This window comes from Pholis gunnellus (genome assembly GCF_910591455.1).
Source record: "Pholis gunnellus genome assembly, chromosome: 24".
NCBI lineage: Eukaryota > Metazoa > Chordata > Actinopteri > Perciformes > Pholidae > Pholis > Pholis gunnellus.
In genome coordinates, this window is record NC_136551.1 from 6,778,292 (window position 1) to 6,790,386 (window position 12,095).

Genomic DNA, 12,095 nt, shown 5'->3' on the forward strand with positions numbered 1-12,095 from the left:
TTGGACCAACATGTCAAATCAGTTGAGCTAACCTACTGTATATTTTCAGGCTGTTGGGTGCAAATGAGAAGTCATCAGTGATTGTCCCTGAATTTATACATCAAAATGTATTTTTACACATTCAAATATTAAACATGACAGCAGTACAACTTAGAATTTTCAACAACGATTTACAAGCATGAAATAATTCAAACAAACACATTCAATTACATTTTTTTTTTTTTTTTAAATTTAAATCACAAATTAAAGATTTGTCTCAGAGGGCTTTACAATCTGTACACATACGACATCCTCTGTCCCAGAACCCTCGCATCGAAACAGGAAAAAGTCCCCCAAAAGCCCCTTTAACAGGGAGAAACGAGGAAGAAACCTGTGGGAAAGCAACAGAGGAGGGATCCCTCTCCCAGGATGGACAGAAGTGCAATAGATGTCATGTGTACAGAATGAACAGAGTTGATGGGTGGGTTGAGTGGGCATTATTGAGGGCAAATCACTGTCAAAATCGGAGAGCGCAAATGAGATCTGTGCGCGAGATCTGTGCTCACACGAGCAAAATTGCTTTTACTGTAGTGAAGGATCTGAAAAATGTTTCATCCACTAATCACTTGTAAGTTATTTGAGTTTGGGAACTTACTTTGCAAACAGTTAATATACAAACAGTGATCCTAACCCTGACTCCAAATCCCTAAACCGGTCAAGAATCTGGAGCCAGGGTTCGGAACGACTGTTTGTATATTAACAGTAAGGACTTACTTTGCAAACAGTTAATATACAAACAGCGATCTTAAACCTGGCTCCAGATCCCTAAACCGGTCAAGAATCTGGAGCCAGGGTTCGGAACGACTGTTTGTATATTAACAGTAAGGACTTACTTGGCAAACAGTTAATATACAAACAGTGGGATCTAACCCTCGCTCCAGATCCTTAAACCGGTCAAGAATCTGGAGCCAGGGTCAGGACCCACTGTTTGTATATGAACTGTTTGCCAAACTCACTTAAAAGTAATTAGTGGATGAAAAAGAGCGATGTAAAAGAGCTCGCCAAAGTAAAATACGTGCGCGGCTGTTTGATTTGCACACGTGGGACCTCTACACACGCACGGATCTCATTTATGGATTTTGACAGTGATTTGCCTTCATATTAGGGTTTTGTGTTCATTAGTTAACTCTTTTTGAAGAGTTTAAACTGTTTTTTCTTCGTCTTTTCTTCGTGTTTTGTGTTCATTAGTTAACTCTTTTTGAAGAGTTTAAACTGTTTTTTCTTCGTCTTTTCTTCATTTTTTCTTCGTGTTTTGTGTTCATTAGTTAACTCTTTTTGAAGAGTTTAAACTGTTTTTTCTTCGTCTTTTCTTCGTCTTTTCTTCGTGTTTTGTGTTCATTAGTTAACTCTTTTTGAAGAGTTTAAACTGTTTTTTCTTCGTCTTTTCTTCATTTTTTCTTCGTGTTTTGTGTTCATTAGTTAACTCTTTTTGAAGAGTTTGAACTGTCTTTTCTTCATTTTTTCTTCGTGTTTTGTGTTCATTAGTTAACTCTTTTTGAAGAGTTTAAACTGTTTTTTCTTCGTCTTTTCTTCATTTTTTCTTAGGGTTTTGTGTTCATTAATTAACTCTTTTTGAAGAGTTTAAACTGTTTTTTCTTCGTCTTTTCTTCATTTTTTTCTTAGGGTTTTGTGTTCATTAATTAACTCTTTTTGAAGAGTTTGAACCGTTTTTTCTTCTTCTCCTTGTCGGTGTTCTGGTTCTGAAGATCCTTTTCAGTGGCCTGAAGGAGGGAAGACTTCTCCTGCTGCCAAAGGAGACGCTCGGTTTCTAACAGATCTTCTGTCTTTTTCCGGGCTGCTTTGATCCTGTTTGTCTCCAGTCTCTGCTCCTCCAGCTGGGCTTGGGACTCCTGGTCTCTTTTGAACATCTGCGTAGCTTCCTCCTCCAATGTTTGATGAGTAGCTACGTTCTTCAGCTGGGCATGTTCGAGGTCCCTGCAGGTGCTTTCCAGGTGTTCCGTGAGGGATGACTGTTCCTGGAAACGGAGATGCTCGGCTTCTAACAGATCTTCAGTCTTTTTCAGAACTGCCAAGATGTTGCCGATCTCTGCTCTCTGCTTCTCCAACTTGGCTTGAGACCTCTGGTCTTTTATGATCATCTGCGTAGCTTTCTCCTCCAATGTTCGATGAGTAGCTACGTTCTTCAGCTGGGCATTTTCGAGGTCCGTGCAGGTTTTTTCCAGGTGTGCCGTGATGGATGACTGTTCCTGGAAACGGAGACGCTCTGCTGCTAACAGATCTTCAGTATCTTTCAGAACTGCCATGATCTTGTTGGTCTCTGCTCTCTGCTCCTCCAGCTGGCCTTTATGTGCTGCGAGTAATCTCTGCAGCATTTGCTTATCATCCCTCTGTGCTTTTCCAATATCAGCTATGATCTTCACCTGTGTATGATAAAGTTCACCAGCTTTTTTATTCTGGTCTACAAGGGAAGACTTCTCCTCTTCCCATTGTCGATGTCCATTTTTCAGCTCCTGGTCAGCTTTAAGAAAAGCTGCCTTGAGCTTACTGTTGACATCTACCAGTTCAACAATCCTAGCGTGACAGAGGTTCTTAAATAACTCCATCTCAGCCTTGGTGGTGGTTTTAGGCTGAACGTGACGCTCGTGCTCCAGCAGCTCCTGTGTTTCTTTCAGAGCTGCTTTGATCTTGTTGGTCTCTGCCCTCTGCTCCTCCAACTGGCCTTCATGTGCGGCCTGGAATCTCTGCAGCCTTTGCTTAGCCTCCTTCTGTACTCTATCAAAATCAGCTATGATCTTCCCCTGTTTTTGATAAAGTTTACGAGCTCTTTCGTTCTGGGCTACGAGGGAAGACTTCTCCTCGTGCCATTGTTGATGTCCATTTTTCAGCTTGAGACGCTCAGACTCCAGCAGCTCCTGTGTTTCTTTCAGAGCTGCTTTGATCTTGTTGGTCTCTGCCCTCTGCTCCTCCAACTGGCCTTCATGTGCGGCCTGGAATCTCTGCAGCTTTTGCTTAGCCTCCTTCTGTACTCTATCAAAATCAGCTATGATCTTCCCCTGTTTTTGATAAAGTTTACGACCTCTTTCGTTCTGGGCTACGAGGGAAGACTTCTCCTCGTGCCATTGTTGATGTCCATTTTTCAACTTGAGACGCTCAGACTCCAGCAGCTCCTGTGTTTCTTTCAGAGCTGCTGCGATCTTGTTTGTCTCCGCTTTCTGTTTGTCCATCTGGACTTGACAGAAAGCCTTAGAAGGGGCTTTCTCCTGACAGACGTTCTTAGATGTCTCCATCTCCCACTCGGTGGATTTCGTGGTTTTGTTTTCGTGGAGAACATCTAGAAAATGTTGCAGACAGTCTTCATCAACTTCTAGGAGGACTCTCCCCTCAGATCTTGTAGGGGTGAGCCTCGCCTCGTTGTCCAACAGTTCACATCTCACTTGTTCCTCCAGTGAACTTAAATAAAAGTTCATTGGAGGTTCGACCTCTTTGGAATTGAATTCCATCTCCTTTTGCTGACCCTTCAGCACCTGTCGTGTTTTTTTGTTCAGTGAGCTTTCCATTGCGATTGCCAAATGTGTCTCTGAACCAATTTGCTTGTATATGTGTATGTATATATATCTGTCTATATGTATCTATGAAATAATCTATGTGAGCTAACTATGGTGTATATGCGTATGTATATATATCTGTCTATATGCTAACTATATGAATCGTCAAATGTGTCTCAGAACCAACTTACCAACCTACTGCACCAACTTACCAACCTACTGCCTGCTGTGAAATGTGTGAGACTTGAAGTAGAGGGTAGGGGCTGAATACCAGTGGGAGGGGCTTAATGACGTCACAAAGACAACATTAAAGGCAGAGAATCCGTGATGTCATCATGACACCGTTCTGTCCATGGAGTCCTTCATGGCATCGTTACTATGGATACCAGATTGAATGTTTATCTTTGAATTTATGAATGTAATGATTTCTGATGATCCTTAAAATATGGCAAAGAAATGAAACTATATGTAACCATATATATGTATATGTATATATATGTGTATATATATATACATATATAAATCTTAAAATACTGATATAAATGATCGTCTAATGTTTTCAGTTACTAGAGCAATTACAATGTTGGCGACATTGGACAAAATCCACAGTTTTTGCTCTTGTAAAAATGACTTCTATAGCCAATTATGAAATTTCAACAAATCAGGTGGGTATCTTCCAAAATGACAGTCTTTTTGGTACAAAATTCTCTCTTTGTGCGTCCCAGACAGTTTTCCCTTGCCGATTTGTGGTGTCTCTTTGGCTCACACAGACACACTAACCGTTCCTCTTTTTAACACGCGGTGTGTTGACATTTGGTTGCTTGAAGCGGCCCTTGAAGGGGAAATCCTGAGCGTTGAATCGTGTTAGTCTGGTCGCCGTCATCTCTTTTGTTCAGGAGAGGAGTGTGAACAAAGCAGAGCCTCCACCTGTTCAGAAAAGATAGTTTGGCTGAGAAAAAGAATTCACTCTTCTCAGCGGTGTCCAAATCATTTCCCTTTTATGAACAATAATAAACGTTTTTTTCTTCATTTTTGGCCTCTGATTACCATATTACCTCCTCCTCTAAATACTAATAAAGTCATACTTCATTAAATCCTTGTTGTTTTTTCCTCTTTTTTATCATAGACAGTACACTTATTTTCGTACTGATAATAAATGTCACAATATACAACAGTTTTCTGTTCCAATTATTCCGCCTGACTGCTCTGGATTAATATCAATTTACTTCCACTACACTTCATTTAAATCAGGGATGTTGTTACAGGTTTGACGTCACAAAGATGTTCGATGCAGATGGGAGCCGACACATGGACACCATGTCAAACTGCCCAGAGCGTGGAGGAGCAAGGCCAGGTCTGCACTGATTTATGTAAAGGATCTTCCTGAAAAAGAAACTCATGATCAGTTCGATCGGTGTTGGTTTCTTCTATTCATTGCAACGGTTCTTGCAAACAAAAGCCAAGTTTACATTCGGTGTTTCTAACCAAAACAACAAAACCAATTGGAGGACCAATTAGTCCTTCTGTCCCCTGTAATAGAACACATCAAACACATTTATTTAGCATATCAGTTTTGTGTTTCTCTTATTGCTGTTCTTACTACTGCTATCTATGTATTATTGCTGTGGTCACACTATAGTCTTGTTATGTAATGTTTACATCTGTTTAAATGGTGACAGCTGTATTTAATCAAAACACTCCCTGATTTGAACGTCTTCCAGGCTCTTTCCTCACAAGATGAGGTAATTGTCAAATAATCAACTTAAAAGATGTTTGATGAATAAAGCTGTATAATATAGTCCCTGCTTGCATTCCTGTGCTTGAATGTGTTTTTATGTACCATCTTTATCCTTAATGTTTCTGATTTAATGTATGCCAAACACCAATGTGCCATCCTCTGCTCACCTTCTTGTAGCCCCGGGTTTAATGTCACATTGCTATGAATTGTGGGTATTTCCCTTAGGTAAAGTCTGCAGAAATGCAGACTTGGTTGTGGGTATTTATTTTGTATTTTTTACTCCCTGATTTGAACGTCTTCCAGGCTCTTTCCTCACAAGATGAGAGGAAATTTTAAATAATCTATTTCTCGTTTTTGTCAAAACAGCTTCAATAACAAAATGAAATGTTTGATGAATAAATCTGGAGTATAATCTCTGCTTTCATGCGCTTTTATGTTCCATCTTCAATCCTAAAAGTTTCTGAATAAATCTAATATTCCAGTCTAAACACACGAAACCTAATCTTATCCTCTGTTCTTCACCAATTTAGGTTTTCTAAACTATCAAATGTTTTAGAGAAAGTGGTTTCAACCCAACTTTAAGGGTTTGCAACATATAACCAATCGCACACATGGACAAGTCTGCTGTCAGCAGAGCGACGCATTTTAAAAACGAAGAGAAAACTATTAAATCGGACAAATAGGAAGAAGTTAAACACATAATCTAGACTGTAAGTAACAGTTCAAACTGACAAATGCAGGAAGGACCGCTGGCAGGAAATTGCTGACTGTGTGAATGTGTAAATGAATCGATTATATATCACTGCTTCATCTAGAGCACAAATATGATGTCATCAGTGAGGAAGTACACACACACACACACAAAATGAAATTCATCAAACTTAATAAATTCCAGAGAATGCGTTAATTTGTCTACTCATGTCTCAGACTACAACCTCAAAACATGACGGTGCACCAGGACTTTAATTTGATAAAACAGAAAAACAAAACAAAGTAGTTCAAAACATTTTCACCCTAATGATGTATTTATCAATATTAAAAACAAATTGAGAACAGTATGATCATCACAAGAGAGAGGACATGTTTGTATAAGACAATGGAGTCCTGGTTGAACTTCACGTGTCTGTTGGGTCTCTTCAAAGTACCGTGGAACATGTTTTTAGCCATGTTGCCACCACAGCAGTAGTGCAGCGTTGTTAGAGAGAACACTTCGCTCCATCAGTTCTTCCACATGTAGCTGTAGTTGCTCATGTTGATGTGAGTCAGAGCAGTCTTGCCCAGGCTGGAGGGCTGCTGGAGCTGCTGGAGGGAAGCAGGATGGAGACCACAAGCAGACAGGTCCACCGACCCACCAGTACACTGCAGACACACAGAGACAGCTGGACTAAGAAAGAAACCCGGCAGTCTTTAATCCGACGACGCTTTCTGTGGCGGGACAGGCTTGGACGCATCAATGGAACCTCAATGGAACCTCCGTACGTTAGCCGTTAGCTCTGTCATTTAGTCAGGCAGGACTGTGCTGCCCACCGGCTGCTAACAGCTAACGCTAACTAGCTCTATTCTGTAGTGCATCGAGTTATTAACGAAGTTTGATCGGTTCATACATGGCTGTCTTACCTGTTGCTTGGCAGCGTGTGTGTTCATGACAGCGGTAGGTGTGTGTGTGTAAAGAGCAGCGGAGAAGTTCCCCTTCTGTGCGGGCCGGAGGAGGGTTGTGACGGTGTGGAGGGAGGAGGGGAGGATAGGTCCTAAAAGGGAGGAGGGGACGACGAGTTCAACGTTACATCGAAAAATGCCTCCACAAATTCTACACTCCAACGCCCTCAAATAGCAGAACGGATCACTAGCCGAGGTACCTGTGATCTCCAGACTGCTGATGTTCTGGTAGGTCGAACCAACCTGGCTCTTCACATTCACACTGCGGGCCTGAAAAACACAGACAGATGCCTTTACTCTGTCACTCTGTGTATACTGTCTGTGTGTGTGTGTGTGTGTGTGTGTGTGTGTTCACACCTTCAGTGTGTGCATTGTAGCTCCCCTGAAGGCGCTGGGAGCCAGGAGTGTTGGGGGTAACCCAGCCTGGGAGCCCGCTGCAGCCACCAGAGCCTTACAGCTGATGAGGAAGTTGATGAGGGTGAAGGTGTGCGGTCCCTCCACACACACCACAGACTCCGGCTTGTGGTCCAGAGACACAGTGGGACCTTCCTTACGACTACACCAGTGGTCAAGGAGCTCTGACTGGTTGTGACATGACATTGGGACACATAGTGTTTGTGAACCTGAGCAAAGCTTAAGTTTAGCTAAGTGGTCTGACAGTCGGTGTCAGAGAAGCAGGAGGATACAGTTGCATGGTGATGCTGTCTGGCTTCTTGATTTTGTCCTGGACACCCATCTCCTTCAGCCAGGAGAAGCTGCCGTCTTCATCATCATTCTCTCCTTCGTCGCACGCCGGACTCGCCTCGCCCTCTTTCAGCTCAGAACACCTACAATTCAAGTTATTATCCACAATCACATCACGCGTCAGCAAAATCATCCGCTCAATGAATTCAGTTTGACCCATGGCACACGTGTTCTTCCCGATCCCATACAGTCAGTGTGATCCTCCTGAGACATGATTTTCACACACACATCCATACAATCACAGAGGAGACGACACACTTACTCCTGCTCTTCCTCCTCTCCCGGCTGCACGCTCAGGTTCTGTTGCTCCCTGCTCTTCCTCCTCTCCTCCACTAGAGGGAGACTGAACTCTATACCTAAACAGGTACACAAGACTAATGAGCTCCCAATGTGATGCATGCATGATGCAGTCACACTAAAGTATCTGATGATAGGAAGTTGAAAGTGTAGGATTTAAACATGTACTTTAGTGAGGACTCACCGTCAGCCTTCATGGCCTCTCTGAGGCCCCTGGTCGTAGGAGAGATGAAGGCCGTGATGCTGCTAGAGCCCCCGAGACCGGCTGCCCTGAACAACACTGTGAACTGACAGAAGAGAACCCGTCACATGAAGGGAACTGACTGCAGTGTGCTGCTGTGAAGGTGGCCCCCCCCAGTGGTGGTATCAAAGAAAGACACCATGCATTCAGCTCCCTCCTCTGAAACATAATTAGATCCAAAAACAACCAAAACCTGAACGCCACCAACACCTACCTGATGGGAGCAGAGATAGAAGTAAGGACACAGTCGGGCCTTCAATAGACTGTAGAGAGACGACAGACTGACTGACCTGAAGACCACAATCAGAGAGAGAAGGCTGAGATTTACACAAGAGCAGCAATGAATTGGATGTTTTTGTGCATGTTTAGTCTCAATTAGAGACAAAAACATGGGAAAATAGAGTCCTTAATAGAGTGGCTTAATCTACTCTGTCTCTCACCATTCACTCATGAGACTCTGCTGCAGGGCTCGGTCATGTGCCCAGGGGGTGCTTCTCCCAGTGAAGCTCCTCTCAGCGTTGATCCTGGGGAACAGAGGGATCCAGGGCAGGGAGGGGTGCTGCCAGTACACCAGACTCTGCTGGAAGGCCGCCCGCAGCTCAGAGCAGGACCTGGGATCCTGCAGGGACACGGGGAGGCTCAAAACACTTCTTTCTACGTACATACTTCTGCTGCTTGGCTTGATTATTGATCAACATGCTTACGGCACAATACTGAGTTAAATAAAAAAAGATCTTCTTCAAAACATCTGCTGTCATGTGTAATAATCGACCTGTAGACTGTGAGGCAGAGTGCTGAACTGAGCTCTGCAGTGATGGCTGAACCCTGAAGCCTCCTCCTGGGCTTTGGGGTGCTCGGCCCACGACAGGGTGAGCGGGGAGGTGAAGAGGAGGCGGGTCTTCAGGCTCCAGTCCGCTGGGTACTCTGTGCAGACAGGAGGAGCTATGGAGGCCGGAGCAATGGCCTGGGGACTCTGGGAGGAGGCAAGACGGGAGGGGACATGTTGAACACGAGTGGCTGTGGTACACAAGGACATGACGACAACGACGACAACGACGACAACAACAACAACAACAACAACAACAACAAACCTTCAGCAGTGGACTTTTAACATCTTCCTCCTCTTCTTCAAATAGAGAGTCATCTTCAGAGAAAGTGAGACACTCCTACAGGAGAGGACAGAGACATGTTAATATATGATAATAATATTAAAATGACACATCTGTCTAATGTGCCACGTGAACTATAGGGACATGGGACCACGCTCTAGTCCCGACTCACTACGTAACGTTAATTCACTGTGTGTATTTAGTTGTAAAGTCGAAGTATTTATGTGTTTATTATAAACCAACCTTGCTGGACATATCTTGGTGTTCCTGTTTCTCTGCCTCGGCCAGCCTCGCACTGAAAGGCAGACCTCCATGACACTCCGTCTTTGTTGACATGTCCTCCTCGTCTCCCTCCTCTTCTGTCCGTGTCCTCATCTTGTCCGCAGCTTCGGCATTCCCGTCGTCGTTATAAATGAGAAATTTCTTTTTGGGGCTGAAAGTGTTCTCGATATTCGCGAACGGGTTTCTGCGTTTCATCCCACCTCCAGGGCGGTTCTGGTTGTTGAAAAGCGGCCCCGGGGAGAAGGGCCGAACGCATGCCCGCGGTGAGTCGCTTTGTCCCGGGCTGCCCGTGGAGCCCCGTCCGCTCGGGCTCGAGAAGACACCGGCCTCGCTCCGAGTTCTCTTCCTCCTCATTCGCATGATTTCAGCCGGTCGCTTGAAACTGGGCGAATAGCCTTCCTGTTGAGACATCCTCAGGAGGATAGGTTTCTCAAAAACAGCCGAACGTCAACGACAAAACGATAAGAAGACCGGAACCGCAGCTGTTTTCGTTTTGCGCTTTCCGTACATTACAAATTTGGCGCGTAGCGTGCTGACGTAAAGTCTCCCTCGCGTGGTGCGTTTGCTTGACTAAATAAAAACGGAAAATGGTACACCGCTTTTAGGAGGAAAATCTATTACTTTCCAAATGACAAATACGACATTTGCAGTTTTCACCGCGCAAGTGACTTGATTATAAAACACCATGACAACAAATCACATTATTGTTGAATTGTAATTGAAAATGTAAATTAATCGTGTGTCTTGTTTACTATAAAGAAATGTGTTGTTTGTGTTAAGAATTACTATGAAAAGCTAAGAAACGTTTTCTCAAGTATCTCTTAATCACTTGTAATTAATTCATTATTTCAATTATTCATTAATATTTAATTCTAACAATGAATGAATACAAATAAAACGCATTAACAGCAAAGCTTCTCTTAGAACTTCTCTAAACATAATATTCAATATATTTGTATTTAAGTGTATGATATTTATATATAACAATTATTACTATAGGTAATTTTACTTTTCTATTGACATCTATGTCATTTTACACCTAAATGGAAAAAGACATTGCAAAACACGCAATTTAAATGCAGAAACGGTCATATTATTGCAGTGGATTATTTGAATGTTTTTTCTAACAAAGATAAGTTTGTGATATAGTGCGCCACACTTTGGATGTACTAAACCACTGCACACACACTGAGTTATAGCAGAGCTGCACACCAAGCATATGGTTTGGTATTACATCTCAAATATAAATATATAAATCCCCCCCACCCCCCACCCCCTTCTCATTTCCATCATCACCTCTGTCACAGTGATTAATAGGACATTATGTAAATGTTGTGTCCCTTGTTAATTTGTCCCTCGTTTGTCATTACTGCGGGTCATCAATCACATCTGAAGCTCAGTCAGGCGCCAAATGATGGCTGCTGTTAGAAATCAATTATTGTATCTGTTGGTAAGGCAGAGGAGAGAAAACTATGCTTTAAGCGTCAAAACGGTGAGTCCGTTTTGAATTTATGGTGATTTTTGTACTCAGGCATCTATTGAACCCCAGCGACCCCTACCACCTCATGTGCCCCTGAACAGTAACACCACCTACAACCTTCCATTGTCCCGACGACTGTGGGACCCCTTGAAGAAAACAAGTGTAGAACGTGAACCTCTTTTGGGACCACATCCACTGTGGAAGCAGACTGCATTTAGACCACTAGATGTCAGCGGTCCATCAAGGCTGAACGACTCTCTGGTTCAAGTGAACTGTACCTCAACGCACAGAGACCTGAAACTGCCTTGAATTAGATGATCTATCATGGTGAACATTAAGTCTGCTTGTATTTTTAAAAATAAGAGCCGCATAGAGTAACTCTATCCTAACAGGAAGCTATGGTTGTGTTTCAAACCAACTCTGACTGTATGTTGACAGGTACTCTTATCTTAACAAGCAGCTCAGGGCGAGGCTGTGTATTTTATTAACAGCCCCATAGAGTCACTGATCCTAGGAGGAAGCTGGATGTGAATGTTGTCTTTATGAATCTCAAATACAGTACTTGTATCATTTTTTTATTATTTATATACATCTATTTTTTCTCGACTTTTATACATAACAGGATTACATAACAGTCTTGTCTACTCATTACCTTCGTCTGTGCAGCTTTGTTGTCCTTGTTTCTAGCAAATACATTGAGAGAGATGAAAACAAATGGAGTAAAATTCCTTGCATGTGTGCATGCATACTTGGCCGATAAAGCTGATTGTGATTGAGCAGTGTGCCGTCGTGGTTGGCTCCCAGCGGGCCAGCGAGGCGCAGCTCTGCTCCTGGCCAGCGGAGGAGCCACTGCTGCCGAGCTACGAGCTCTCCACCTCCCACCACAGCTCTGCTGCAGGTCAAAGGCCCCCCTGGGGTCTGAACTGTGTGATGTCATCTGATTCCACCAGAATCTTACGCGGTGGCATCGATAACACAGATGACAAGCGACTCTACGGTAGTA

At 43.2% G+C, this 12,095-nt stretch overlaps 1 protein-coding gene across 1 annotated transcript; it reads right to left on the bottom strand.

Moving 5' to 3' along the window:
• Positions 1–6,342: 6,342 nt before the first annotated feature.
• Positions 6,343–10,106, bottom strand: donson (DNA replication fork stabilization factor DONSON). The gene is made up of 12 exons (XM_079185418.1): positions 9,574–10,106; positions 9,313–9,387; positions 8,994–9,194; positions 8,662–8,840; positions 8,436–8,511; positions 8,165–8,267; positions 7,946–8,039; positions 7,626–7,766; positions 7,297–7,495; positions 7,140–7,209; positions 6,901–7,031; positions 6,343–6,642 (listed from the first exon to the last, which is right to left on the bottom strand). The coding sequence occupies exons 1-12, from the start codon at positions 10,021–10,023 to the stop codon at positions 6,502–6,504; spliced, it is 1,860 nt and encodes a 619-aa protein (XP_079041544.1). The 5' UTR covers positions 10,024–10,106; the 3' UTR covers positions 6,343–6,501.
• Between the last annotated feature and the right edge of the window lie 1,989 nt (positions 10,107–12,095).